This window comes from Trichoderma harzianum, assembly GCF_003025095.1.
Source record: "Trichoderma harzianum CBS 226.95 unplaced genomic scaffold M431scaffold_3, whole genome shotgun sequence".
NCBI classification, from domain to species: domain Eukaryota; kingdom Fungi; phylum Ascomycota; class Sordariomycetes; order Hypocreales; family Hypocreaceae; genus Trichoderma; species Trichoderma harzianum.
Window position 1 is genome coordinate 415,222 of NW_020209251.1, and position 27,989 is coordinate 443,210.

General features: G+C 53.1%; 12 protein-coding genes across 12 annotated transcripts; 5 read left to right on the forward strand and 7 right to left on the reverse strand.

Moving 5' to 3' along the window:
- The first annotated feature begins 122 nt into the window (after positions 1-122).
- M431DRAFT_504956 (hypothetical protein) lies at positions 123-2,442 on the forward strand. Its single transcript, XM_024918547.1, has 4 exons — positions 123-956; positions 1,035-1,288; positions 1,367-1,715; positions 1,813-2,442. The coding sequence occupies exons 1-4, from the start codon at positions 321-323 to the stop codon at positions 2,116-2,118; spliced, it is 1,545 nt and encodes a 514-aa protein (XP_024777066.1). The 5' UTR covers positions 123-320; the 3' UTR covers positions 2,119-2,442.
- A 322-nt stretch (positions 2,443-2,764) lies between these two features.
- Positions 2,765-4,981, reverse strand: M431DRAFT_2518 (hypothetical protein; the record flags this gene model as incomplete). Its single annotated transcript, XM_024913791.1, has 1 exon — positions 2,765-4,981. The coding sequence occupies one exon, from the start codon at positions 4,979-4,981 to the stop codon at positions 2,765-2,767; it is 2,217 nt and encodes a 738-aa protein (XP_024777067.1).
- Positions 4,982-5,671: 690 nt separating this feature from the next.
- On the reverse strand, positions 5,672-7,648 carry M431DRAFT_79532 (hypothetical protein; the record flags this gene model as incomplete). The annotated part of the gene is made up of 1 exon (XM_024922830.1): positions 5,672-7,648. One exon carries the CDS (start codon positions 7,646-7,648, stop codon positions 5,672-5,674), a length of 1,977 nt encoding a protein of 658 aa, XP_024777068.1.
- An 807-nt stretch (positions 7,649-8,455) lies between these two features.
- On the reverse strand, positions 8,456-12,149 carry M431DRAFT_504958 (carbohydrate-binding module family 48 protein). The gene is made up of 3 exons (XM_024918548.1): positions 11,830-12,149; positions 11,479-11,614; positions 8,456-10,474 (listed from the first exon to the last, which is right to left on the reverse strand). The coding sequence occupies exons 1-3, from the start codon at positions 11,850-11,852 to the stop codon at positions 8,888-8,890; spliced, it is 1,746 nt and encodes a 581-aa protein (XP_024777069.1). The 5' UTR covers positions 11,853-12,149; the 3' UTR covers positions 8,456-8,887.
- A 1,387-nt stretch (positions 12,150-13,536) lies between these two features.
- On the forward strand, positions 13,537-14,632 carry M431DRAFT_78995 (glycoside hydrolase family 114 protein; the record flags this gene model as incomplete). Its single annotated transcript, XM_024922767.1, has 2 exons — positions 13,537-14,148; positions 14,228-14,632. 2 exons carry the CDS (start codon positions 13,537-13,539, stop codon positions 14,630-14,632), a joined length of 1,017 nt encoding a protein of 338 aa, XP_024777070.1.
- Positions 14,633-15,030: 398 nt separating this feature from the next.
- Positions 15,031-15,818, forward strand: M431DRAFT_479010 (hypothetical protein; the record flags this gene model as incomplete). Its single annotated transcript, XM_024915734.1, has 2 exons — positions 15,031-15,097; positions 15,190-15,818. The coding sequence occupies 2 exons, from the start codon at positions 15,031-15,033 to the stop codon at positions 15,816-15,818; spliced, it is 696 nt and encodes a 231-aa protein (XP_024777071.1).
- Positions 15,819-16,093: 275 nt separating this feature from the next.
- Positions 16,094-17,573, reverse strand: M431DRAFT_504963 (hypothetical protein). The gene has a single exon (XM_024918549.1). It carries the CDS (start codon positions 17,362-17,364, stop codon positions 16,237-16,239), a length of 1,128 nt encoding a protein of 375 aa, XP_024777072.1. The 5' UTR covers positions 17,365-17,573; the 3' UTR covers positions 16,094-16,236.
- An 89-nt stretch (positions 17,574-17,662) lies between these two features.
- On the forward strand, positions 17,663-18,815 carry M431DRAFT_504964 (hypothetical protein). Its single transcript, XM_024918550.1, has 3 exons — positions 17,663-17,887; positions 17,941-18,001; positions 18,058-18,815. Exons 2-3 carry the CDS (start codon positions 17,971-17,973, stop codon positions 18,726-18,728), a joined length of 702 nt encoding a protein of 233 aa, XP_024777073.1. The 5' UTR covers positions 17,663-17,887; positions 17,941-17,970; the 3' UTR covers positions 18,729-18,815.
- M431DRAFT_77210 (hypothetical protein) lies at positions 18,806-20,563 on the reverse strand (the record flags this gene model as incomplete). The annotated part of the gene is made up of 1 exon (XM_024922549.1): positions 18,806-20,563. One exon carries the CDS (start codon positions 20,561-20,563, stop codon positions 18,806-18,808), a length of 1,758 nt encoding a protein of 585 aa, XP_024777074.1.
- Positions 20,564-22,154: 1,591 nt separating this feature from the next.
- M431DRAFT_479014 (hypothetical protein) lies at positions 22,155-23,828 on the forward strand (the record flags this gene model as incomplete). Its single annotated transcript, XM_024915735.1, has 2 exons — positions 22,155-22,916; positions 22,971-23,828. The coding sequence occupies 2 exons, from the start codon at positions 22,155-22,157 to the stop codon at positions 23,826-23,828; spliced, it is 1,620 nt and encodes a 539-aa protein (XP_024777075.1).
- A 441-nt stretch (positions 23,829-24,269) lies between these two features.
- On the reverse strand, positions 24,270-26,445 carry M431DRAFT_504967 (hypothetical protein). The gene is made up of 6 exons (XM_024918551.1): positions 26,126-26,445; positions 25,982-25,995; positions 25,876-25,895; positions 25,579-25,688; positions 25,087-25,418; positions 24,270-25,021 (listed from the first exon to the last, which is right to left on the reverse strand). The coding sequence occupies exons 1-6, from the start codon at positions 26,206-26,208 to the stop codon at positions 24,543-24,545; spliced, it is 1,038 nt and encodes a 345-aa protein (XP_024777076.1). The 5' UTR covers positions 26,209-26,445; the 3' UTR covers positions 24,270-24,542.
- A 654-nt stretch (positions 26,446-27,099) lies between these two features.
- Positions 27,100-27,954, reverse strand: M431DRAFT_479016 (hypothetical protein; the record flags this gene model as incomplete). The annotated part of the gene is made up of 2 exons (XM_024915736.1): positions 27,100-27,879; positions 27,952-27,954. 2 exons carry the CDS (start codon positions 27,952-27,954, stop codon positions 27,100-27,102), a joined length of 783 nt encoding a protein of 260 aa, XP_024777077.1.
- Between the last annotated feature and the right edge of the window lie 35 nt (positions 27,955-27,989).

A 27,989-nucleotide genomic window follows, 5' to 3' on the forward strand; every position in this document is an offset into this window, starting at 1 on the left:
AAGTGCAGCCCCCACAAAAGCTCCCTCTCAGCCAATCAGACGCGCCCCTCCGAGACGCACGTCACGACTGCAGCAAACCTTCCAAAAGGTCACCAGAGATCAGCTGTTTGTGCTCACTCACAGCAGCTCCCTTTTGCCTCTGCATTCTTATTCCATCTGACAAGCCTGGCATCATCAATTCATCTCTGGTGAGCTTCTCCAACTGCAATTGGACCAGAACAGCCCGAATCTGTTCTGTTTGCACCTCATCCCACCACTTACCAGCAGACGCTCATCCTCTGTCGCGTGTGTCTGCAGCTCTTAGCTCTTAGCTCTTCGCAATGACAGAACCAATCGCCGAGACGCGACCAGTCGAGGAGGCTGCGCCTGCCGAGGAGACGACTGTCGACGAGACGATCAAAGCCTCTACTACTGAAGAAATAAAGGCAGAGGCAGAGACAGAAGCCAAAGCAGATGTAGAGACAGGGACAGAAACCCCAGCAGTGGCTACGGCCGACTTGGAGCTTGAGGGGGACGATGACATCAAGTCAAAAAAGGTCACTCTCGCCGACCTGAGCGCCAAGGGCACTGCGCTCTATGCCCACAAGAAGTACGAAGCAGCCGCCGACATCTTCTCGAGAGCGAGCATCCTCCAAGCCGAAATCAATGGCGAGCTGGCGCCAGAGAACGCTGAGATCCTCTTCCACTACGGACGCAGCTTGTTCAAGGTTGGTCAGAGCAAGAGTGATGTCCTCGGTGGCTCCGCTCCCGCTCCCGCGGAGAAGAAGACAAAATCAAGCAGCGGTGCGCCCTCTAAGAAAGCTACCAAAGCGGACGAGGGAGAGGGAGCTCAGGAAGGCGGGGCCGAACAAGGAAAGGACAAGAAGAACGAGGAGAAGGACGACGTTCCAGAAGGAAAGAAGCTCTTCTTCCAGTTTACGGGCGATGAAAACTTTGACGAGTCTGACGAAGACGAGGTGGGTAATATGCCAGCTTGACCGGGTTGTGACCGGGTTGTGTTCGCTGTCTAATTACCCATCGTGCAAAACAAATAGGGCCAGGAAGAAGGAGACCAAGACGAAGAGGAAGACGACGATCTTGCCACTGCCTTTGAGATTCTCGAACTCGCGCGCGTTTGCTACCAGAAGCAGCTGGATCAGCTGAGAGAGGAGGAAGCGCAGGGCGAAGACGAGAGCAAAGGCAAGGGCAAAGAAGTCGCCAAAGAAGACTCCTCGGCCGTCAGACACATCAAAGAGCGTCTTGCAGAGACCCACGACTGTCTTGCTGAAATCTCTCTCGAGAATGAGCGGTAAGCCATACTCTTACTTCTCTTTCGTTTCGGAGATGGAGCGAGACGCGGCTAATTGGACCGACTTTGTGAGCACAGGTATCCTAATGCGATCGAAGACGGCCGTACATCTCTCAACTACAAGGTAGAGCTCTACCCTGAAGAATCCGAAATCATTGCCGAGGCACACTACAAGCTTTCCTTAGCGCTAGAGTTTGCCTCCCTCACAGTTGCCGATGATGAGGGCAAGAACACCAAGCGCGAGGAGATTGATCAGGGCCTGCGCGACGAGGCTGTCGCCGAAATGGAGCTTGCCATTAAGAGCTTTAAACTTAAGATGCAGGCTATCGAGGTCGAGATTGCTAGCTCAGCGTCTCCAGAGGATAATGAATTGTCTCGCAAGGCTGTTGAAGAGATGAAGGATGTTATCGCTGAACTGGAGCAAAGGGTATGTCGATTCTGATTTCAAAAGGCTTTTTCAATCCCATCCCACTAGCATCACCGCGTGTTATCTCCCCCCTTTCCTCTTTACTAACAAATCACAGCTCGTGGACCTGAAAAAGGATCCTCTCAGTGCGAATGACCTGCTAGGTGACGGAGCCAACCCTCTGGGCGGCATCCTCGGCGCTGCCTTTGGCCAATCCGCTGCCGAGGTACAGGCGCGCGTCGAAGAGGCTAGTAAGAACGCCGTCGACCTGACGAGTCTTGTTCGCAAGAAGAAGGCCAAGGACGACGATGCCGTCAACGGCAGCGGTAATACTAAGCGCAAGGCCGACGAGGAGTCTTCTGAGCTTGAAACGAAGAGGACCAAGGTGGATGAGGAGGAGCAGACCGCCGAAGCTGATAAATAAGCCTGCTATCCACACACCCTACTTTTACTTGATTCTGCCCGGTTTGAATTTGTTTTCGACGAGAGGAGATTCTGGGAATGAACGCTGCGTTTTCAGTCGGGGAGTTTAGGGCGTCTTAGGAGGGATGGGAAAGGGGGGAGAAGATGAATCGAGCTTGATATTGGAAAACCCATACCCATTGTGGTTCCTGTGGTGGGGAGAGCTTATGAGGGTGATGGGATAAGGCAAGGATGGATGGATGGGTGCGATGCCTTCGATTTTGCTACATGACGATTTAATTCTGTATGAGATTGGAATACCAACGAGCAATTGATGCCACCCCCCTTTTTTTGGTCTCTCAAAGAAGTGCAGAAATGGGAAGAACGTGCATGATTTGAAGAAAGAAAACAACTCTCGCGCCCTGTATAAATGGAATATTCCCCTTTTCTAGTTTCCACCCCGAATACTCTGCTTTGTCTTGATGGACTTTTATGTAAAAGAAACGTCAAACAAATCCATTCATTACAGCCGGCCACACAGAAACCAAAAAAGCCTAATCAAACCAACTGCCCTTTCTCAACATCTATATATACAGTGTTCAAAATACCCATCTGTCATCTTTTCGTCCTCAGACTTTGTATATAAATAACCCCATAGGCTCGCAATTTTACAGCTTATAGCTTCCTCCCGACACAATCTTGGCCGCCACCTTGGTCTTCTTGCCCTCAACGTCGGTAATCTCGCCCTTGCGGTTAATCACCTTGACACCTCCCTTCTTCAGCTCAGCAATCGTCTCGCGCTGCATCTTAACCTTTGCCGAAAGCGTCTTCTTCGCACCACCGGCGCCATTCGTCTTCGTCGCGCCCGCAGCGTCCGCACCGCCAGCCTTGCGCATGCGCTCCTTCTCGCGACGACGACGACGCACTTTATCTTCGCGCGAAAGCTCCTGTCTTGCGAGGGGCATGCCGCCGCTGGTGACGACCTCGCCCTGGGCGGCGTTGTCGGCGCCGGCCTTGTACACCTCCTGGGGCGCGAGGCGGCTGCTCTGGCCGGAGATGGCGGACGCCGTCGTGGGCTGGGCGTCTTCCATGGCGACGGCGGCGACATCAGAAACGACGGAGACGGTGGCCGCGCTGGGCTTGGGTCTGTAGTTCCAGCTGCTGAGGGCGTCGAGGCGGGACGAGACGTCCTTCCACATGGCCTCAATCTCCTTCTCCTCGCGCTGCAGCTTCTCGTCCGACTGACTGACGTACGTGTCCGGGTTGGCGTTCTTGACGTGCTCCTCCTCGTACACCTCGGCGAGGCCCTTGCTGGACTTGCTGTCGTCGACCTCGATTATGCCGCGGCGTGTTCCGCTGGGCACGGCCTCGGCGTCTGGTCTCCGGCGCAGAACCTCGTCGAACTGCTGGGCCAGGATTCGTCGCTTGATCATGTCCTCGATGCCCTCCGTCACCTCCGGGGTGATGACGGGGACGGGCTTGCCGACGTGCTCAAAGTCGAGGTCCTCTTCCAGGAGAGAGTTGACGGGTCGATCGACAGCAGCGGCTTCTCCAGAGAGAGTCCACTCGCGCTTGGCAACGGAGGCGGCCTCTAGCTTGCGAATCTCCTCGGCCAGCTTGGCCTGTCTTCGCTCGTGGGCTGATCGGCGTGACTTGGGGTCGCCGGCTGAGACATCAGATAGAGCATCTTCAGAATCGTCATTGTCCGACTCATCGTCAAAGAGATCTCGGCGCACATCGGCCATGGCTCTGTCGACATCCTCCTTGGTAGGTTCCTCCGGCTGGAAGCGAACGCTCTTCTTTGGCTTGCCACCTTTGCTCTTCCGGGGCGGTGGTGCAAAGAAGTCCTTAAAGTAGACCTCGTTTGCGTTGAAATCCATGCCTTCGTCATCTGCGGCCTCGTCATTGAGGGCTTCATCGTCGCTCTCGCCTTCTGGTGCGTCAAGAGCCATGTCGCCGAATGTTGGGCCATCCTCTTCGTCGCTTTCCTCATCATCCTCATCTTGTAGCTGGTCTTCGTCTTCGTCTTGTGATTTGCGGTTGGATGACTTTTTAGAACCAGCCTTGGGCTCTGACATTGGGTCTGCGTCCCAATCTATGTCTTCGTCATCGCTGGCTCGGTCGGTGTTGGGGTCACCCCTTGCGTCTTGTTCTTCAAAGTACTGGGATTGTCGGTTGAACTCTTCGAGGTTGAAGAAGCCGTCATTGAGGCCATCAGGATCCTCGACATACTCTTCGACGTCTTGCTCATCTTCGTCTTCTTCGTCCTCATCCTCATTCAGCTCATCTTCGAGACCGTCTTCCAGCTCATCAAGATCCTCGTCGTCTTCGCCTTCTAGACCATCCTCCAATTGGTCCTCGTCCAACTCAACATCAAGCTCTTCCTCATCATCTTCTTCTTCTCCTTCTTCTCCTTCAATGTCTTCATCGTCTTCAATGTCTTCCTCTTCCTCCTCTTCGTCATCCTGGCCATTAACTTGGTCAGCCGCAACCACCTCACCCTCTTCCTCCAATTCATCTAGCAATCCATCCGAAAACTTCAACACGCTACCAATTATCCTCCTCGCCTGCTGCCACACCTGCTCCGTCTCGAAGCCATCCACATACACCCTCCTCAGCTTCAGCACATCAATCTCCCCCCTCCCCTCCCTCTTCCTCTTCCGGCTCTCCTTCAGCCTGACCTCCTGCTCCTCGCCAACCTCGCCCGCGAACCCTTCCAGCGTCTCCTTGACCACATTGAGGGATCCCGTCGGCAGGGCGTCGCTCGGCTGCAGAAAGACGTGCCTCTTGTCCGGCCGCAGGCTCTCTAGCAACGCCAGCAGCATCTTGTTGTTCTCGCCATTAACGCCCGTTGGCGGCACCGAGACCAGCGGCAGTGCCGTCATTGTGTGAGACGAGTTTGTCAGAGATGGCGAGGTGTTGGCCGCCATGCTCTTTTTTCCGCGAATGAAGGGATATTTTCTTCCCGGATATTTTTTTCTTGGTTGCTCTGGATCGTTGAAGCTAGAGCGATAACGCGGCTGGCAGTGGAAAAAATTTTAGGCTATCGATTGCAGTTCTGATAAAAGCGAACTAGGCAATCACCCCACAGGCAAAAGACTCGCCCCGCAAGCGTTGCGCTGTAGTCTGTAGTGCACGAGTCGCTGTAAATCTGCTGCTAACGAGTCGAACTGACGTCTTATCGCGATAAGGATTTAAAGCATCGCTTTCACCGTTGAACGAACTGAAGGCTTTACGAATTGGACTCAAAAAGCGATTGCAAAGTAGTGGAAGCTTTGTTACGTGGTCGGTATATCATTGAAAACAGCGCTGGCGTCATGCTACGCAATCTAAGCAGTAAGAGAAGAGCCTTGCAATTCTCTTATACCAGCGATTCCATGGGAAACCATCCTTTGATGCCTCCATCGCAAGGTCGCTGGTCGCTTAGTTGGTTATATATTTATATGTCTGAAATGATTACACTTCTTCCTCCTCAACCCAAAAAAAGACTCCAGCCCGGATGAAACATATGTAAACGCCGTGAAAAGACACACAATCATCTATGTTGGCATTTGCGGCTGTCTCGAATCTCTTCGTTAGACGCCACGCCGCCCACCAGTGCTCATAAGGGTAATCTTCTGCTTCTTCTTCTTCTTGCCACCGCCACCACCACTGCCGCTGCCGCGGGCACTGCTGCTGCTCTGTCCATTCTCTTCTTTCTCAATGGTGTTCAGTGCCTCCATTTGCCTGGCGAGCTCACTGGGGCTGAGGAAGAGATCCTCATCCTTGAGCCATCCATCATCAACATTGGTGGGCACTGGGACTGGGACGTCTTCCATCCCAGGAGTTGTTGAGATGGCGGGAGTGCCCCAGACCGTCCTCTGAGTCGAGGGACTTGTCGACATGGAAGCCAGCGTGGAGAATCCCAGTCTTGGGTCGGGAGGTGTTGTGCCAGACGGCGCCGCCAAGGGCTGAAATTCCGACATGTCCATTGGGGGCGAATCGTCTTCAATGGGTGGAGAGTGAGGCCGTCGAGATCCGGTGAGGTTTCGGAGAGCAGCCGCTTCCAGCCTCTCAGATTGAAGGCGTTCCCGCTCTTCCTGTGCAGCCTTTTCGCGATTTCGATTGCGTCTCCGCTCAATGTCTGAAGCAAACGACTCGAGCGTCTCAGCAGGGACAATGTCTGTCCAGTCACACTCTAGAAAGCTAATGACACAGCCATAAGGAAGATGACCTAGGTATTTTGCCCGTTTCCGTAATGCGTCATCGACGACATGACCCGTGGAAATGTGCTCGACTCTTGGTAGCAGCGTGGAGGGAAAAGCCGAGAAGGAACCGTATTTGGTTTTCAGAATCCGAATGTCTAAAGGCGAAAGATACAAGTGAGGTAGAGCGCTATAAAAGTAAAAGTCGGGCTCGGACGACTGCTTCGCCGAGCCAGGCAGTGAGCTTGCACTTGCTTCATCGGCACCACCAAGGGTAACAACCTTCTCTTTGGCGGCGTTGACAGCCTTGACAGCCTTTTGAGTCCACTCGCCATCCTGTCCGAACAGGACTTCATCTTCCATGGCTTGCTGTAGCATTGTCTCAATTTCTTCATCATATTGGGCGGCCATGTACTGTCCCGTTCCTTTCATGACACGGGCGTAATCCAAAACATTGGCGGCAAAGTGCCATGGAATGCCATCCTCTGAATTGAGAACTTCTGCTCCGCTTGCTCGTGGTAGCGCAAGAGTAGAGTCTGCGTTTCTCGCCATCAGCCTTAGGACAACGTCATCCCCAACTCGGGGGAGCGGGCTCTCTTGACCAGCGTAGAACCGCACTGGCCGCACGTCGGGAAGGTAGATGCTGTCTTCGCAGATGGGACACTTCCTCCATTTGGCGGCCTTGCCCGGCTTCGCTTCATCCTCGCTCAGTACCGAGTTCATGAAGCGAAGCAAGCATGTAAGACAAAAGATGTGTCCGCACTTTGCCATTCGGGGGGCAACGGGCTCCGACAGGCAAATGGGGCACGACGATGCCTGTGATTCTGATGAAGCAATGACCTGCAGGACATTGGACCAGTCCAAGAAGAGGTCGGCATCCGCGGCATGCTTAGAGTAGTCTCCCTTGGGAGAGACGACGAAGCGATAGTTGGCGTGAACATATCTGGATTTATCGACCGCATGGTATCCCGAGCCCGGGCCCCAGGTCGGATTCCGCCGGTACGACCTGGGGTTGGAGTGGTGGTGGTGACCGAGATCTTGGTGGTGCAGTGGCGCTGAGTAATTCAGCAGATGCGTGATAGAAGTCTGTCCGCGCCGACTCGTCGGGTTTCTGAGCGCCCTGATCTCGGCCATGGCGTCATACTCATCAACGGGCCTGTGTCCCATGCTGGGCCGACGCTGCGTCCGATGCTGTCTGCGAGAGCTCTGTCCCTTTCGGGGCGTGGGCTGGGGCGACGAGGCTCCGACTGTTGGATTCGCACGACGAGAGGCTTCGAAGCTCGGTGGTGCCGGTGCCGGCTGGACGGGCACTGGATAGCTTGACTGGATCTGAAGGGACTTGCCCGCGCTCGGGTTCGAAGGGTTCATGATGCGACGGCCAAGATGGTGATGGAAGCAGCCAAGGTCGACGGTTTGCAGATTGGCTGCTCAGCCGCCCACGTCGTCGGAAGCGGGTGGCGTCAAGTCCAGCATGCCCACGAACTGCAGTGAAGTCGCAGCCCGTGGTGCCGTCAAGACTCTCGCGGGATGATGGATAAGTAGGACGGTGTTTGCAAAAGATGCTGGACAATGAGGAGAAACAAAAGCAAATGAATGATGCAAAGAGAGGAAGAAAGAGGATGACTGATGGAGCTCCAAAAGGGACCCGGTTGGCCCCGGCACTGGAGGATAGAGTAGGCAGAGTAGCAGAGTCTAGGTTCGGGATGCTGGCAGCACGTAAAATGGGCGAGTCAGCGGCGGGGCAAATGGCACGGGAATCATGGACGCTGTTTGATCGGAGATAGAAGCTGGTACTGCAGCACGTGATTTCGCATGTGACTGTTTGGCGCTGCTACCGTCCTTATCAGTGTCTCACATGCATTACATCAATACAGATATTACTACTAGGAAAGCTTGTGGGATGTGGTGCAAATTGAGACTTATTGCTTTGCGCCGAATGCGGTAAACAGGAATCCATGCCGTCAGGTTGCGCATTGGCATCAGACACTGCCTGTAACCTGTAATCAATCCTGCATAGATATGGGCAGATATCCCGGCAAATGAGTCACAGTACGAGTACGAGCTCGTCGTAAGCACCCAGCCATCCCCGCAAAAGGAATCGACAAGGTCTAGACTGGTTGGCAGTCTTGTCCATTGGATTGCAGATTTTGCAGGTTTTAATTCCTGCACAGATCGGAGCGAAAGAGTAGTCAAATATAAAATATAATGATAGACATTAATTAGGCAAAAATGTATTTACATGGGAGGGGGTGCCGTTCCATGCTACATAGGAAATAAAACAAATTAAGAGACTCCCCAGGCTCGTCCTCTCTCTTAGAACGCATAAGCAGGCACCAATTGAAGAAGCCAAATAGCACATGACAAGACTAAAGGGGAAGAGAGAGCGAACAAGGCTGCAAAGAAAATAAAAACGGAATGAATTTAGGTATATGAAATAGTGATCCAGGTATCCGACGTTATTCGACCCAAGTCACACTTCTCTGCCAAAGTGGGGAATCATAGACATATAAACAAAGCCACTCCAGCAGCCCAAGAAAACCGACACTGTAAAACGTAAACCAGGCATCTCAACATTGATGATGCTCTGTCCTGTCGCCACTATGACTCCTAGTTCTTGTCCGAGGACTTGTGCCTGCTGAACCGGCTGAAGAAGGCGCTGATACGATTCTTTTTCTTCTCAGACGTCTTATCGCTATGGGCGCCGTTGGTGCCGTTGGCAGCATCGCCCTTGGCGGGCTCCTCAGTGGCCGCGTCGACGGGAGGCACCTCTGTCTTGTCAGTCTCGGTGACGGGGGTATCGACGGCGGTGTCGGCCTTGGGAGCTTCCGAGGCAACTGTCGTGTCAATGGGAGCCGGGGCGGCCACCTCAGTCTTGGGCTCTTCGACCTTGGCGACCTCAACAGCCTTGGGCTCCTCGGTTGCAGGAGCGTCCTTTGTGAGCTCCTCGACGGGGACCTCAGTCTTGGTCACCTGGACATTGCTGACCTCGGTCACTGGGCTGTCAATGGCTGCCACATCGGTAATGGTAGCAGAGGTGACGGGCACCTCAACCGGGGCCTTGGTCTCCTCAACCTTGGGCTCATCGATAGCCGCGACCGGCTTGACTTCTTTCAGCAGCTCGGCCTCGACCTCCTTCTTCTCCTCGACGGCGACAGTGTTGGCGGCAGCCTCGGGGCTCTTGCCGGCCTCAGTGATGGACTCCTTGACCTCAGCGGGGACTTCGGGAGAAACCTCCTCTCGGGTCTCCTCCTTGGCGGCGGTCTCATGCTGTGCCAGTGTCTCCTTCACGGGCTCGGGCAGCTGCTCCTTGACGGAGTCGGGGAGGTTCTTGTTGGCGGCATCAACAGCAGCATCAACAGCGTCGTTGGCGGCGGGTGCGGCGGTCTCGACAAGGCTGTCCTTGGCGGCAATGACAGCGGCCACAACAGCGGCGCCAGTGGTGGCGGCGGCAGCAGCAATGGCACCGGTGTCGAGGACAGGCTTGTCCTCAGAGGTGACGGGAGCTTCAGGGACCTTCTCCTTGAGCTCCTCCTCAACCTTGGCCTTGGCCTCGACTTCTGCGGGGATGGCGGCGGCTTCAGGCTCGGCATTGGCCTTCTCCTGGCTCTCCTTGACGACTTCGGGAACCTTGGCCTCAAGGGGAACTTGAGCAGCTAGGCCAACGGTAGTGGCGCCAGCACCAACGGTGTTGATGTGGACGTCCTCGGAGGCAGCAGTCACGGGAAGGCTGGATTCGGGAATCAGATTGCTGGTGACAGGAGGCAGGTCGGCGGCGACGATGCCGGGAAGGGCGTCGCTCTTCTCATAAGACTCCTTGTCGAGCTTGACGTGCTCATTGGTGCTCTCAATGCCAACATTGGGAACCTCCTCGCCAGGCGCGAGCTGGATGGGGTTGATGGCACCAGCAGCAGCGGGAAGAGGATTGACGCTGATGGTCTTGTCCAACTCGGTCTGGGGGGTCGCCGGGAAGCCGCCGGGAACGTCAGAAGGGGTAGCGATACCCTCGGGCTTCTCAACGGGTTGCTCACTCGCCATTTTAGCGGTAGTGGACTGGGGAGTAACGGTGCTGATGAAGGCAGCTGCGGGGTCGGACTTGAGAATGTCCTCAGGAGTAATAAAGTTGTTGACGTTGCCTTCGTGATCGGCCTCCTTGGGAGAAGACTCGTTTACCGTCCAGTTTCCGTCGACGACGTACTAGATGATGCGAAAAAAGAAAAGGGTCAGCAAACAGATTGTCAAAGAAGAGAGTAAAGACCCCTCGCTGGAGAGGATCGAAATATATGTACTATGATGCAGTGCGAAACAGGCTGAATCCACTATCCAGGTGCGTGTGACGTGATATATGCACGACAACGGCCATGGAAGGGGGTTGGCCAGGCCGGTGCGGGGGCCGCTTTGGCACGGCGACAAGGGTTTATGGCCGAATCCCCCAATTAAGTGGTGGCCTAGCGGGAATCATGGTTGAGTTGGATTAGGTAGGTCGATATAAGTAGATTAAGGCGCCCCTTGACAGCAGCGGACTTTGACAGCGCCAACAGGGACGGAAAACCAAACTTGGATAGATCACCAATCTCTTGCGGCTGTGGCGCAAGCTCCCTCGTTCTCACCGCTACACCACACTCGGGGTGCGCTAGAGGCCTCGAAGGGGGAAAAGGATGGCGAGTCGGATGACCAGCGCTTGCTATCAGCACCAACATTCCAACCCCGCGGGCTTTGCGTCGCGTTGGGTTGCGTCACAGCCCCCGGCGCAGACGATAGCAGGAAGCGCCGTGGGGGGTTTCAGCGACCTGTGCAAAAGCCAACGCTGAGCCAGTCCGGCGACCGACGAGATTCCATCGTTCGCCGGCCAAGGACGGATGCAACGCTGATCCGCCTCGAATGGTTCGTGCTAAAGATGGAATTGCATCTCGTGGGACTGTGAAAGTGGACGAAGCGATGCAGCTTTATTGGGCGGGCCTTTACTGCTGTGCTGTATGATGATCATGACAAGACATGGGAAAGGGCACTAACCCCAGGTAGATCATATCGAGCGATGGGCTGGACGGCGCATTGAGGCTGGTATTCAACAAGGCCATGGCCAATGGCATATGCGAAAGGGAGAGAAGGGAAAGGACAGCATATAGCAAAGCATCAAAAACTCAACGGCAGAAGCAGCGGATGGTGGGCAGCCGCAGCACGACAGCAAGCTCTCGACCTACCTTGAAGTATATTTTCTGCGATGCATCTTTCAGGGCCACCGTCTTCTGGAAGACGTCACCCTCCTTGACCAACTGCTCGCTCTTCGTCCAGTTGTCAAAGGTGCCCGTGACGAACACTTCTTCGGCGGGATGCTCCCTAGAGAAGGAAAACCCCCAAACGTCAGCTCAGCTTCCATAGGCTAATTTGATTCCAGCTGGGATCGTATTTTTTTTTTTTTTTCGCGCCAACCAGGTGGAGGCTCCTTTGTGCCCTCGTGGTCTCGCAAAAGCTCGTAGCGGCGCGAGTGCCGGATTTTTTTCGACTGGGGGTTGGCGGCGCAAAGCTTCGCCTTGGGAAAGCGCAAAACTCACCACTTGAAAGTGTAGCTGCCCATTGTCGCGATTAGGAATTAGAGATGTTGATGAGGTCGTCGGTGTGGCTCGAGGGGATGAGGAGGGAGGATATAAAGGGATGGCGGGATGTTGGAATCAAGAACGATGACCAAGATGGAAGAAGACGACGATGACGACGAAAGAAGCTTCGAGGGTCGCCACAGCCCGGGATGGAAGAACCAGCGGCGTCGAGGACAGTATGAGTATTGAGGTGCGAAGAGTTGCTAGTGTTGAAATCGTGCGAAATTAAATGTGGCCGGCGAGGCGGTGGGGGCTTTTGCAGCTCTGCAAGCAGATACGATAAGCAACACGGCAGGCATGTCTGTTAGTACTTGCGGCGCACAGTGCCCTTGATTGTTAGCATTGGATGTTAGCATGTTAGCAGTGGCCAGGTCACGGCGCAGTATCGATACCTACATACAAAAGCCCGGCGGCCGGAAGCAGACGCTCGACACGCGCTGGAAGCCATCGACGAGACGGAGCTCAATCGTGCCATGTCGCGAGGCTGCACAGCTTCAATCGGACCCATAGCAGCTGCATGCCTTGGAAGCTGCACTGCGTTATAATACGGGTCGCCGCAAGCCTATCGTGCTGCTCCCAGTGCCCACAGTGGGCGGTCGGACCACCACAGAGGCCACTAAACAGCTGCTGCGAGCCCTGAAGGGCCACTAACGGCCCCTGCTCGCTGCACCGTTGCATCAGCGTCGCATTGCATGGCACTATCTCGCATGCGGCCTTGCATAATCAAGGCACGAGCAGATTGGACCGGCGACGCCTACGCCTCTGATTTTTTTTTTCTCTTACTCGCCTCTTTTTCCTTGCTGGGATTCCATTCGTTTCTGAAGATACATAGGTAAGCAGCAAGGCAGGTCCGGTGCCTGCCGATGCAAAATGACAGGGGGGCTTCAGACGGGATCTTCCAGCCAATTGTTGAGATATCAGATGCAGCAGTCCTTTCTACTCGTACGTGTACTTTTCTACGTAAGCCAATCACATGGGAAAAGCTGCTGAAGCTTTCACATGCGTACTCGTACACGAACTGGCGGTCTTGAGTTTTCGTCGCCCTCTCTGTCAAGCACAAGTACAAGTACCTTGAGGATACATGGATGCAGATTTCGAAATCTCATTCAATTGTGATATTACGGAGCCTGTCCCCCGTAATTACCGACTCCCTGTTTCTCGCACAAAAAAGTGCCGCCAATCTCTCTCTATTTTAGGTGGTGGATTTTGCTTACAGGTTCCTCTCGGAGAAGGTACTTTCACATGTAGACAGTGCCCGTACTGGGCTGTCAAAAATTCGAGCTCAATGGCTCATTGTCTTTGTTAGCACGCAATGGAATCAAATGGATTGCGGCTAGCCTGCTGTGGCGCCCAGCTATTTGGGCTTGTCCTCCCTTGAGCCACACTCGAGGACCCTTCTGGCCCCTTTGCTGCGCCGCATTTGAATCCTTTGGTGGATTGACGGCATCACGAAAGACATGGGAAGCACTGAACTGGAGTGTGTACAGCATGTAGCCACGATACTGCGCAGGAGCAGCTAGAGACTGCGCCATGATGACAACGGTACTACTTGGGATTTAATTGACAAGCAGGAATTGGAGTAAAAGAAATGTGTAACTTGAACCTTGCTACACTCGGTTGTCTCACCAGCTTCAACTCGGCCATTGGAGTTGAAGGCAGGGAGGAATGAAGCCCACCGACTCTAGCACAAAACAGCATCATGCCGGCAAACCCAATGCTTTACGGCGTCATTGGAAACTACTTGCCATCGCAGGCGCGTTTCTTATCGTCGCCATCGGGCTCGGCGTCGGCCTAGGCGTCGGATTGACGCAGAGAGGCGGTCACGACGACTCTGACCAAGACAATGACAACAACTCAGGCTCAAACTCAGACCCAGACTCAGACAATCACAACCGCACAAGCACATGGCAGCCCAGCGTCAACGCGACGTGGCAAATCGTGCTCCAGGGCGCCATCAAGCTCACAAACGGATCCGCCAGCCCGGATGTGGCCATCTGGGACCTCGACCTCTTTGACAACGACGCAGAGACATTCAAGGCGCTGCAGGGCCGCGGGAAGAAGGTCATTTGCTACTTCAGCGCCGGTTCGTACGAGGATTTCCGGCCGGATAAGGGCCGGTTCAACGAGTCGGATCTGGGCAAGCCCCTTGACGGATGGCCCAACGAGCGCTGGCTGGACCTCAACAGCGACAATGTTCGCAGCATCATGAGGGACCGCATCAAGCTCGCCTCGTCCAAGGGATGCGATGCCATTGACCCCGACAACGTCGACGGTTATGTAAGCCTCCTTTTTTTCTCAACACGACGGAACACATTACATTGCAACAGTGCTAATTCGTCTCATTGTCATGGGGTAGCAAAACGACAATGGGCTGAATCTCACGGCCCAAGACTCGATCAACTATCTCCAGTTCCTGCACACCGAGGCCAGCTCGTACCACATGGCCATTGGCTTGAAAAACGCCGGTGGCATCATCCCCAAGGTGCTCGACTTTATCAACTTTTCCGTCAACGAGCAGTGCGCCGAGTTTTCAGAGTGCGAGACGTTTGCCCCCTTTATCAAGGCCGGTAAGCCTGTCTTCCACATCGAGTATCCCAAGGGAGCCCCTGCCATCGATGCCGCGCGTGCTGCCGATCTGTGCTCGCATCGAGGCATTGGGGCCGGGTCTGGGAATTTCAGCACGGTGCTGAAGAAGATGGACCTGGACGGGTTTGTGCAGTACTGCGATGGGAAGCGATACGACACTGCATTGGATTCATAATATCAGTGATGCATTTACATGATGGCCATTTTATGCGATGCACGGATATATGCACTAATATCCCTTGTAAGGTGTCGATGCCTGTAAATATTCCAACTTCAAATATCCATTGATATATGTTGATACAGTATTGAATATAAAATGAGATAAACTCAACAACTACCCCAGCATCATCTGTCTAATCCCGCCATTGAATCTGCACTCAATTAACATCAAATCCGCAGTCCCAAATTTAGAGGACGTCCGTCCCCACGATTGAACCCCGCCAAAACTACAGCCTTTCCTCTCAACCCCACCTAAAGAAAGTAAACCGCCAACCCAAAAAAGCTCCATCATCAACACCAAGCAGCGACTTCCACACAGCAAAAAGAGAAAAACACACCAAATCAGCCGCCGCAATGGGTCGCGAAGAGCAGGTCGAAGAGCGTGAAGTGCTCGAATCCATCTTTCCCGAAGAAATCACAGGTAAAGCGCCCCCCAGCAGCTCGAAATCACCAGGAAGAAGAAAGAAGAAGTTGGGCATTTCTCCAGCTAACATGTTTTCTTTCACACTCAAGACATCTCCGAGACAGAGTTCCGGATAAAAGTCGTCCTCGACATCCCCGACGAAGAAACCCCCGAAGACGAAGAACCCCCCAACTTCCTCCTCTCGGTACGCTACCCCGACGAATACCCCGACGAGGCGCCTCACCTCGACATCCTCGCCTCCAACAACAGCCCGTCCCACCTGCACTTCAGCGTCGGCGACGACCGCGCCCAGCTGCTCGCCGACCTCGCAGACACCATCCAGGAGAACCTCGGCATGGCCATGGTCTTCACGCTGTACTCCACCCTCAAGGAAGCCGCCGAGCAGCTCGTCCAGGACCGTAAAGACGCCGCCGCAAAGGTGATTGAGGAGGAGAAGCTCGCTGCCGAGAGGGAGGAGAATAAAAAGTTCCATGGGACGCCTGTTACGCCGGAGACTTTCCTCAAGTGGCGCGAGGGGTTCCTGCGGGAGATGGAGGAGCAGAGGGTGCGTGAGGAGGAGGAGCGGTTGGCGGAGCTGAAGAAGGCGAAGATTAAGGAGCCTGTCAAGTTGACGGGGAGACAGCTTTGGGAGAAGGGCTTGGTTGGTAAGGGTGATGAAGAGGAGGATGAGGAGGGGTTGGTGGATGGTGTTGAGCAGCTCAAGGTGGAGGCTGCTTAGATGATGGGAGGTGAGCGAGCGTATATATATCTTTGGGGATACGACATATATGGAGTTTTATTTTTTGTTCTTTTCCGGTGGGAGTTATGAATGTCTACATCTTGGGAATCTTGTATCATTTTTATTGGTTTCGAAAAAGAGGGACGAACAGCGGAATAAACGCTTTTTAAATCAACCATTGAATCCCAGTGAGCCTGTATGATGTACAAAAAGCGAGCTTGACACAATGAAATAGTGAGTATTGATATCAGTCTTGAAATTGAAATCGTCACATCTAGTATATTCCCTAAAGGCTCTCACGCACTATTTTCCATTACCCACGTCTCAACGTCGAAAAACCAAATCTTCTTTTTTATAGCATCCATCCCAACGCCGTCCATTCATTCAATGTCGCCAAACCCTTTTTTTAAGTCCACTTCTAATCCTGCATCTCCTCGTCATCATCCTCATCTTCATCATCGCTAATGCCAGACCACTCCTCCTCGTCTTCTCCTTCCGGAGGCTCGCCAAGCTCCTTGTTGATGCTCTGCAAAAGCTCCACCGCGTGCTCACCCAATCTGTCGTCCTCGTATTCCTGCAGCTCGTACAGCTTCAAAGACTGAGTAAGCCACTTCCGCGCGTATCCCCACGTCGCTTTCCACTCCTCGCTGGCGCCCTCGGTGCCGTTCTGCTGCTGGGGCTTCGCCTCGCGCAGCTTCTCGCCCGCAACGTACAGGCACCAGCCTCCAAGATACCAGACCTCGACACTGGAATCGTCGTCCGTGACCAGCCGCTCCAGCACGCTGAGAGCCTGCTCCTCCATCTCCGTCTCCATGAGCAATCGCGCCAGGCTGACTCTGGTCGGGAACTCTGGCACTGAGGGGTGCTCCGGGGGCAAGTCCTGCCAGAGATCCAGGCTTCGCTTCAACGCGGTGCGGGCCTCGTCCAGTCTCTCCTGTGAGATGCGCACGTTGGCCACCGTCTGCCAGGTCTCGGGGTATTCGGGCGCGATGAGCATGGCCTCGGTGATGAGAGCCTCGCATCGCTGCTCGGCGTCAGTCTCCCACGACAGATCCGTCATGTACACCTCAGCAACAGCACACAAGACGCCACCGAGTTTGCTCTGCATTTCCTCAAGAGCAGCCTGCTGCTCCGGTGTCTTGTTGGCGACGTCGTTCAAAGTCTGAATCTGTTTTCGCAGCGCAGAAGCACCGCGCTCAAACCACTGGACACTGTCCTGGCCGCCCTCCTCACTCAGCTGAGCTAGAAACAAAAACTTTTCAGGCCCACCACCAATCTTCTCATCTAGAGTACCTTCCTCGTCCAGCTTTATCGCTCGCAGGAAGTAGTCCCGCGCCTCTTCAACCTCGCCATCTTCGACATTCAAGACTCCCAGCAAGTTCAAGGCTTTGAGTTCGAAATCACCGCCCTCTCCCGTCAGCTCCAGAGCTTTTGACGCAAGGGCAATGGCCTCGTCTAGATTGCCCACTTCGTACTGCGTCTCTGCATCGGCAATCAGTTTGCTTAGATTTGGTGCATCCTTCTTGTCGCCGGCACGAGGCGCCATGCTGAAATTTCTGAGATGTGATGAAGTATGAAGATAGATAAGTAGTGATGGGAAGTATTTGAGTGATAGGTTTTGAATTTCCAAAAAATGGAACAAAAGGGTTTGTTGAAAAGTCAATGAATTTGATAGAGATTCTCAACTCAACAGCGTTGGCTGAACTTGTGGCCGCTCAGTCGCACCGCATCCCGATTCAACTGAAAACTTGAAATTTTGGCGGGACCGTTATCGATAAGCCATTCGAGCGCCCCCCATGGATGCGGGGCTCTGCTTTGGCATCAAACGAACTTCTCGGGCTAAGGATTGGTAAGATTGGACTCATTGCTTTGTAGTTTGGATGAAGCAGAGTGAATAAATCGCTTCTCTGTCCTTTTCACAACTTGCTCCCTAAAAAGAAAAAGCCATCAATCCTTTTCGTCTCGCAATTCCCGTCGTGGAACGTATAACAGAGTAGTCCCACTATTCTTCACGGAGCATTGAGTCCTCCTCGGCTTATTCACGGACATTATCCAACAACTTTCAGTGAGTGAGTTCACTCTACAGCCCGCTGAAGCCTTCATCACATCTCTAACAGAGCAGAACTAAGAGTTACACTCACAATAAGTCATCATGTTCACCGGAATTGTCGAAGAGATCGGAGGTGAGTCTATAAAAGCCGGATGAACCTACAACAACGTTACAGCTAACAATTCCGAGTCATCTCCAAGCTCGTGAATGATGCCGCCACCGGCAGCTCGGTCATGACAATCACCATCCCCTCGGGATCCAACCTCCTCACAGACTGCCACGAGGGCGACTCCATCGCCGTCAATGGCTGCTGCCTCACTGTGACTTCTTTCTCAAACGATACATTCACCATTGGCGTCGCACCCGAGACGCTGCGCATCACCAACCTCGGCACCCTAGTGGAGTCGAGCAGAGTCAACTTGGAACGGGCCGTCCGCGCCGACACTCGTATGGGTGGCCACTTTGTCCAGGGCCATGTCGACACAACCGCCGACATCCTCTCCGTGACGCCTGATGGCAACGCTCTCACTTTCCGCTTCCAGCCCAAGAAGCCCGAGTTTCTGCGCTACATCGTGTACAAGGGATTCATCGCCATTGACGGAACCAGCTTGACCGTCACTCAAGTCAACGATGCTGAAGGCTGGTGGGAGATTATGTTGATTACATACTCTCAGGAAAGGGTTGTCATGGCCAAGAAGGGCAAGGGAGATACCGTCAACATCGAGGTGGACATGATGGCCAAGTACGCTGAAAAGTCCCTGGCCGGTATCTTGGGTGGTGACGGAGCTGCTGCTTCAATTCCTCTCCTTGAAAAGATTGTTGAGCGTGTAGTTGCTAAAAGCCAGGGGGCAAAGCAATAGGGCGTTGGCGGTAAAAGCTGAGGATATCCATAGAAAGACTAAGCATTTTGAAGCGAATTCAAACTTTATAATCGACTCTAGGCGTCCCCCCATACCTCAGCAATCTTGTGGCTGAGAGGCTTGGACAATTTCTTGCGTCCAACCAGGTGGCTCAATTCGCTGGCCACGAGTTCTCTCTTGCGTTTCTTGCTTTGTTCATCTGTACCACAAGCGTCAAACGCTTTTACAAAGTCATACGGCGTCTTCCATTTGCGCTGAATCTCGAGCGCACGCTCTCCCGTGAGTCCTTTGGTGGTCATGAGCATCTTGAGAAAGACGTCTCTGAGCGTCATCGTCTCTGATTTGGAGGCCAAGGATGCAAAGGCCGGGTAACTAACGTGATATGCCACCGTTGGTTCTTTCTCACGGAGATGTTGGATTAGGCGGGAGTAATTTTGCGCAGTAATCGCCTTTGTCGGGATGACATTCAGCTGTTTACTCTCATATGTGCGCTTAAGCATTGTAGTCAGCCTGGCTAGATACTTGATTGTATCATCAATCTTTTGTGTTCGCTTCACAAAATAGCCATTAACTACTTGCGTCGACGCAATAGCTGATTGCACCGCTTCCTCGTATCGCTGGTGTACGGCAGCATCCATTGAGATTTCTTCAATGAGATAAACGACTTTTTTCACCCCGGCCTTGTTCAGTCGGAACTTTTGCTCATGAAATCGGCCGTCTTTTATACTTCCGATCAAGTCATCTAGACGTTTTCTCTCGATGATCCAGTCCAGGACAATCTCGTCTCCTTCGGCGCCGTGTCTCGATAGCAGCGTCGAATCGTGGCATTTGGCAATCCATTGGACATCGCCAATCTCCAAGCTTCTCATGATTGGTTTAACGCCCTGCTTGACCAATTCCTCCTGCATATAGTCGCGATCTGTCTTTGCTCTGACCTCTCGAACATCAAGAAGTAAGTGGACAGTGAAGGACCCAGGCGGGATCCTAATTGGGGTGAAGCTTGGTAGATCGTCATCCTCCAAAACAACAGGGCCATCTGAGACAACATTCTGATAGAATGATGGTTCGTCAACTGCCGGCTGAGTGTCCCCCGTATCCAGGTTCGAAGGCTGATTTGCCGCCATGACTGACGGTTGTGGACGGCGTCCTGGTCCTTGCTGTTCGTTGGCGCCATTTTCTTCCCGCCACTGGGCCGTCTCCTTGATTCGCTTCACTACAGCCCACCCTTCATCTGTCAATGCATATCGACGCAGAGGCCGCCCTCTCTCATAAACGAGCTCCTTCTGAATCAACGTCTTCATTGAGCTCCAAGCAGTGTAAAACTTTGTCGGGTCACTCGGGGCAGTGAACGAAGCGTCACAGTGTGGTTGGGAGGTCTCTATAAGTTCTGTTTTGGTCAAGCTAGAGGATACATCCTCAGGGAGATTGGAGAGTCCTAATATCAGGGCGTAAGCTCCTGATCGAAAGGCAGGGACATAAGCCTTGGGCTGCCTTGCTTTCTTCTTGGGCCTTGACTCTGCATCGTCACCATTTCCCGCTTGTTCGTTAAGAGCTCTTTCATTGGCCTTTTTCACCTGTGGATGCTCAGGCATGGGCAATCCATTTTGTTGACAGTGATGCTTCAGTTTGTCCTGGAGGCGCTCGCACAGTTTGGGTCCAAAACCTTTGAGCTGCTGAAGCGACGCGGGATGCTCGAATACTATGGGACACGCCTTGAGAGATTCGTAAGCATTCCGATACGCCGTAAAGCCTTTGGTATTTTTTTCTCTAGCAAAATCTAGCCACTCCTTGACCCATGCCAGAAATTGGGGGTTTGCACATTCAGAATCGTCCATGCTGAGCAATGGCAGGGAGACAGCAGGAGTTATATGAGAAGCGCCATTCGTACGAGTAAATCAGAGTTGAGCGCAGAATCATCAGTCCGAGCGTCGTAAATAGGAGAAAAAGGAGATTCAACAAGAAAGAAAAGAAGGAAAAGAAAAAAGCGTCTCGTCTCGTCTTTTCTGTTGCTCTATTACAGGGTGGTCCAAGCAATGGCTTTCATTCACGCGTCAGGCAAAAGGAAGTCGAAGCTCGTCCCAGGCGCGAGGTCACGTGAACGGCTTGCATCATTGTGCAGCAAACGTGCAGCAGCAAAAGACAGGGGTACATGTGATGGGGGGTACGGAGTACAGATGGCTTCGTATTTGCGAGCCCACGTATGGAGTGTGGAATATGGAGTCCTCGCTCAACAGTACTTTTGCGTCGTGCTTTGTGCCCAAGGAGATTAGTACCAAATACCCGGCATTAATGCCTCTCGACGTGGCCGATCTTCTGCACGTTGGAGCGTGTTGGTGCTAGCATTGCTGCAGAACTCCTGGCTGTCTGTCTGTACCTGTACAAGTCCAGATCAGGTACGGTTAGAGGTACCTGTTGTATATGTGGCCGACAAGGTACACGTTTGAACTACATCTGCAGTCACCAGTTCCATTGTGGAAACGGCTGGAGGAGACGGGAATCAAAAAGAAAGGGCGGCCTCCAGCTACATGAGCTCTGCAGACAAAATACATGCCACGGCCATGTACTCCGTGTCCAGAATGGAATCGAATTGACATGAAATCATAAATCACCCTATTCATACTGGCGAGGGTGGGGTTGAAGACATGGATCAAGCAATGTTACTGTTGCAGCAACGCGGGGTCTTGCGTCTGGCCCCCTAATATTGAGAAGCAGAAGCAGCTGGAGAGGAGGTGAGCGATAGAGTAGCAGCAAAAGCATTCGATTGATTGGTACGGCCGAGGGTGACAGCTCATAGGATGGGCAACGTGACCTGGAATTGATTGTGACTGCTGAGAATGATGACGATGACACGAGACGGGGAGCTGTTTTCTGAGGGATTATAGACTTTAATCCATACCATGTGGGCATACGGATTACAGAGGGTGAATTCTGTGATGCTGCACTTACAGTACGGTAGCAACATATTACTACCACCTACCTACCCATATATAGTAGATCGGCAGGCTGAAGGAATTGCATTGCATTGATTTGCACTCGAAATCGAGGCTTACAGGCACTCACTCAATCCATCCTTACAAGCCACAGGCCATCGAGGCAATCAAAAGCGTGGAACCGCCACGGGGTCTGCCACAATTGACTCCACCCGCGAGGTCTAAATAAAGGCCTCTCTCTAAGCCCTCGCACCGCCTTCTCTGACCTGCCAGCCCTGCGCCTGTAACGTACAATCTTGTGCTGCTCTTCTCCTTTTTTTTTCCCTTATTTTTTTTTTTAAACCTCCTGGGCTCTTGACCCTCTTCTTCCTCCTCTTCTCTTTTTCTTCACCCCTCATCAACTCTTCTCTCCCGCCGCCTTACTCTCCCCCAGCTTTACTACCCACGCAGCCTTTCGGACAGCCATCCCGCCTCGACACATATCCTCACCGTCAGAATGGATGACTCCAAATTTCTCGAGGCATCCGCCAAACACCCCATCGTCGAGGGCCACGTCTACAAGTATGGTACCGCCGGTTTCCGCATGAAGGCCGACCTTCTGCCCGGTGTCTCGTTCCGTGTCGGTCTGATTGCTGGTCTGCGAAGCCGCAAGCTCAACGGCCAGGCAATTGGTGTTATGATCACCGCCAGCCACAACCCTGCTCCCGACAACGGCGTCAAGATTGTCGACCCCATGGGCGAGATGCTCGAGCAGGACTGGGAGGCCCACGCAACGCTGCTGGTCAACGCCCCCACCCACGAGGAGCTCCTCGAGACCTACAAGAAGCTGGCTTCGCAGCTCAAGATCGACCTCAACACCCCCGGCCGCGTCGTCTACGGCCGCGATACCCGTCCCTCGGGCCACAGCCTGGTTACTGCCCTGGCTGACGCTCTGGAGGCCACCGGCATCGAGTACACCGACTACAAGATCCTCACCACCCCCCAGCTGCACTACCTGACTCGCTGCGTCAACACCGAGGGCACCCCCAAGGCGTACGGCGAGGTCAGCGAGGCTGGCTACTACAACAAGCTCTCCGAGGCCTTTGTCCGTGCGCTGCGAGGCAGAAAGGTCCAGGGTCAGCTGATTGTCGACTGCGCCAACGGCGTTGGAGGTCCCAAGCTAAATGAGCTTCTCAAGGTCATCCCCAAGGATGTGACTGGATTCAACGTCAAGGTCGTTAACGATGATGTGCTGCGACCCGAGGTCCTCAACCTCGACGTAAGTAGGAATCACTCCATATGCTAGATTCAAGCTAACATCCAATGTTCTCAGTGCGGTGCCGACTTCGTCAAGACCAAGCAGCGAGCCCCTCCCAACTTTAAGCCCACCCCCGAAGCCCGATGCTGCTCGCTCGATGGTGATGCAGACCGTCTGATCTACTACTGGGCTGACCCCGACTCTGGCTTCTTCATGCTGGACGGAGACCGCATCTCCTCCCTCAATGCCTCTTTCATCGGCGACCTTGTCCGCTCCGCTGGCCTAGAGGAGGAGCTGCGAATCGGAGTAGTCCAGACCGCCTACGCCAACGGTGCTAGCACTACATACATTGAGAAGAACTTGCAGCTTCCCGTCGTCTGCACTCCTACTGGTGTCAAGCACCTGCACCACGCCGCCTGCCAGTTTGACGTTGGCGTCTACTTTGAGGCCAACGGCCACGGCACCGTCGTCTTCTCCCAGGAGGCCCTGCGCGTCTTCCGAGAAAAGAAGCCCCAGTCTCCCGCCCAGAAGGACGCCCTGGAGACGCTGGCTGCTGTCGGTGACCTCATCAACCAGACCGTCGGCGATGCCATCTCAGACATGCTCATGGTGGAGGTGATTCTGGCCCACAAGGCGTGGTCCCTTAAGGATTGGGCCACTACCTATACCGACCTGCCCAACCGCCTCGTCCGCGTCGAAGTGGCCAACAAGGACATCTTCGAGACGACCGACGCCGAGCGCCGCCTCAGCCACCCTCCCGGTGCTCAGGACGAGATTGACCAGTGCGTTAGGAAATACACCACGGCTCGTTCCTTTGCCCGTGCTAGCGGTACTGAGAATGCTTGCCGTGTGTATGCCGAGGCTGCTACAAGACACGAGGCTGATGAGCTGGCTACCAAGGTGGCCAGCATCATCAAGCAATACGGCTCGTAAGTCTGATGATGAATCAAGTTCATTTTCTCGGCAATGAAAAACAGTAAAAATGTATAAAAGACCAAAAAAAAAAAGAGACGAGAAAAGAGAGGTGGACGAGAGTGAGAACCCCGAGTCACGCAGTTTTTGACTTGCGACGACATTGGAAAAAGCAAAGGAAAGCAGAAAAAAAATTGTTGACGAATTTCATGATGGTTATGAAAACTCTGGGACGGCAAAAAATGCTGGAATATCACAAGTCCAAAATTTCACAAACTGAAAAGCGATATATAGAAATTCGCAACTCAATAACATAGATGCCCATTTAGTTCTCAGTGTCCGGGGAGGGAGGGAGAAATATATACCAAGGTTTAGTAGTAACTGAAAGTAAGAATTATGCCCACCTGAATCAAGTCACATTGTTTCGTGAAATCCTGTAGAATGCTCAGGTAGACACTGGTATATGGTTCAATGTTTCTCTCATTCCGAGTCGTATTACTCGCTCCCTATGGTCTGTCTATCTACCTTTTTTTAATCCCTCCCCAAGCCTGCGCACGAAAAAAAGAGTCATATATATACGCCGCCAAGAGCTCCTTTGTCCATCTTTCAATCGCCCTAACTAACATACCAGCTCTTTGGAAAATCCCGCTACATCTTTCCCCCCTTGATTCATCTGTTGCTCTCTCCCTCACCAAGCGCCGCCCAGTCCGAAAAACAGAGTGGAAAAATATACACTTAGCACATCTTGTACGCACTGTGGCCGGACGCGTTCCTGGTCGCATCGTTGACCTGGAAGCTGTAGTCGACCTCAATGTCCAGGTCGCGGCGGTTCTTGTCGTTGGGCTTGACGTCGAGCTTGCACTGGACCTCCTCGCCGTTCTGGACGGTGAGGACGTCCTCGATGTAGAAGACGGTCTGTTTCCAGTGAGTGTACTTGGTGTGAGGGCCGGTGGAGAAGCGGATGGGCTTGTGGCAGGCGGTGAAGTCGATGTCGAACCAGGAAACGAGGGCGTGGATGAAGTCATCGCGCTTAGCGGTGAGGGTGAAGGGGGTGTTGAAGGCGAGGTCGGCGGTGGTGCAGGTGTAGAGGTCGAGGGTGAGCACGGGGACGGGATCGGTGACGACGGCCTTGAGGTCGACAGTATCGACCAGAGGCTCTGACAGGGCAGTGGCCTTGAGAGGAGAGTAGTCAAAGCCGTAGACGTTGTCCCAGACTGAGTTTTGACCTTTGTTAGACTTGGTGTAACAGAAAAGGGACCATTTTTGGGAGAAAACTCACATCCAATCTTCTCCTCCTTGTAGTCGCCATCCTCAATACCGGCAAAGAAGATGGTGGCCTTGTCCGGGAAGATCAGACCGTCCTTGACAAGGTACTTGTCTCGCGCATACAGGACGGTGTCCAGCATGCTTTCGTAGAGGAGGAAGTAGCCCATCCACTCGGAGATGATGATGTCGACCTGGGGGAAGGGAAGCTCAATCTCCTCCATCTTGCCCTGGATCAGGGTGATTTTGTCTGACAGGCCGTTGACCTTGACGATTTCTCGGGCCTTGAAGATGATGGTGGACATGTCGACACCGATGACATGCTTGGCGCCGGACTTGGCAGCGAACCTAAATCAGAAACCGCATCAATATCGTCCTTATTTTTTCTTCCTCTTATATTTTCCCCGTCCTCATACGCCGGGTCGTTCCGACAGATTGCCCGCAAAGCAGGTCTGAACGAGGAAATGCAATCGTGGAAGAGGGGGAATGGTTGGTTTTGCGGACATACATGGAAAGGATACCAGTGCCGCATCCAACATCGAGAACAACCTTGTCCTTGAAAATGTGCTTGTTCTGGACGATAGCGTTCATGTAGGACCTCGTGCGCACTTCATCTTTCTACATTTCAACCATAAAACGTCAGCCTGCATGTCTTTTTGAGTCGTTTTGGCGCCTCTCGGCCTGCAGATACGGGAATAACTGCAATATGCGCTATCTGTTTCGCAGCTGAAGAGGGGCAACTATCGCAAACGAAGGAGGGGGGAGGGGGAGGGGGAGGGGGAGGGGGAGGGGAACAAGTGCTCACCAGCATCTCCTCGTGGATTCCTGCTCATGTCGAAAGAAAATAAAAAAGTCAGACAATGCATTCTCCTATAAAAGCCAATATGTGATTCATTTTCGTTTGTTCGTACCGTGATGATCGTAGCTGGACGCAAGGTATAAGTCAGCCAAGGATTCTCCAAATTCGTCAAAACTGCCCAACTGAGACAGCAAAGAACCAGAAGAAGATTGTAATTCTCTTCTCTCTCTCCTTCTCCCAGGGCTCATCAACGTACCTCTTAAAGTAGTGCTGCTCGCTGTGCTCCATCGTCTTGAGCTTCTGCTCCGCCAACTCAACTTCCATCTTGTCGCCGCTCATTTTGAGAGAAAGTAGAAGATAAAAAAAACTTGAAAGCTGAAACAATGCCTGTCTATTTCACCAACGCGGTCTATTATTCTTTCGTTTCGAAAGGGAGCAACAGAGACAAGAGAAACAAGATTAATCCGAGTAGACGGAATAAAAGTAGAATGAAGAAAAAAGACAAGGACGGAGGCGCCTTGTTTTGTCTGGTTTATGGGATTTTTTTTTGGCTTGCGGGAAGGGACTCGAGTCGGAGCGGCGAAATGCAGGCTTTCGGTCGGGCAGAAAATTAATTTATCGCTGTCACCGCCTTGACAGGGTCCCCGCTATCCACTTTTGGGACGAAGTTTTGCGTCTTTGCTAGTTGGTGGCGGTAGAGCCACTGAAAAAATCAGAGCCTTGTTGGAGCTAGAAGATTTGGGCGATATGGATTGACTGATAAGGATCCATGTGAAATTGATGGATATTGACAATTCTCATAGCGTATAGTAGCTAGTATTGTAACTCCAGTTAGACAACATAGAAGAAGCAGATGATGAAAACTAGTCGGATTTGATTGGGTATGTATTGCAAGCCCAATTTGCAAGCTGGGTTCTAGCCAACAAGAGAGAATACTATCATCATGAAAAAATTGAACCATAACATTGAGAATCGTCCTCGTATTATTGACTTGCTTCTATTTGAGCCCTTAAATGAACAATTTTTTTCTCTCGCAGACGACGAGTACACTGATATCCTCGGAAGACTCCATGCTTCCTAATCTGCCCCATCTAACTTGTTGTCTCTTTCTTTCTCACATCAAGCACTCGTATGTACCAAACGCCAAAAACGCCAATACATGCACCTTGACAGCCACGGTCCAGTGTCAAAAAATCCCAATCCAGATTCCTCCCTTATTCATCCACAACTTTAAACCAACAGCACGCTGTTTACACATCCCTCGTTCTCGGGCTCGTTGGTGACCTGCGCATATCGGCCCCAAACGACCTTTCCTCCCGCAGTAACCAGACCCAGCTCGCTGACGTTGACCTCGAGAATCGTACCCTTGGTCAAAACGCCCAGCTGCGTGTACAGGGGGTTCTGCGGGTTCTTCTTGACGCTGATGATGGGCAGCTGCACGGTGACGCCCAGCTCCGGGTGCGTGACGTTTGCCTTTTTGTAACGCAGACCCATGGGCCGGATGAAGCGCTCGTACTTGGGGTTTCGTCGAGTGAAATCGGGTCCCACAAACGTCGGCTTCGTAATGACACGCTTCCAGGCTCGCTTGTGGACCTTCTTGCCCGTCTTGACGACCTTGAACATCTCCTCCTCGCTGATGCCCCGCACCTTGGGCAGCGGCACGCTGAACTTGGCCGCCTTCTCCGCGCGCTTGTTCTTGATGGCGCTGCTGAGGGCTTTAGCCGTGGACGGGTTGGATCGGTCGAGCAGGTACGAGGGCAGGGGCTGCGAGGGCTCCTTCTTGTCGGCCGTCTTGACGTTGCGCTCCTCGTGCGCTTTGATGGCCTTCTTCATCTGGATCTTCTCGTTGTGACGCTTCTTCTGGTACAGCTTGGCTCGCAGGCCGCGCAGGTTCTGGGCGTCTTGCGAGGCCTTGTGGCCTTCACGGGCGATGCGCTTGCGGGTTCGTTCTTCATGGTCGAGACGGCGGCCGTGCAGCTTGCGCCACCGTTCCATATACTCGTTCTGAGGCTGCAAGGAGTTAGAACAACCATTGTCATCTTCAAATCAGAGCATCTTCCTCTGCAAAAAGAAAAAACATACCATGCTGGCGGTGTTGTTCCTGGACTTTGCTTGTCTGT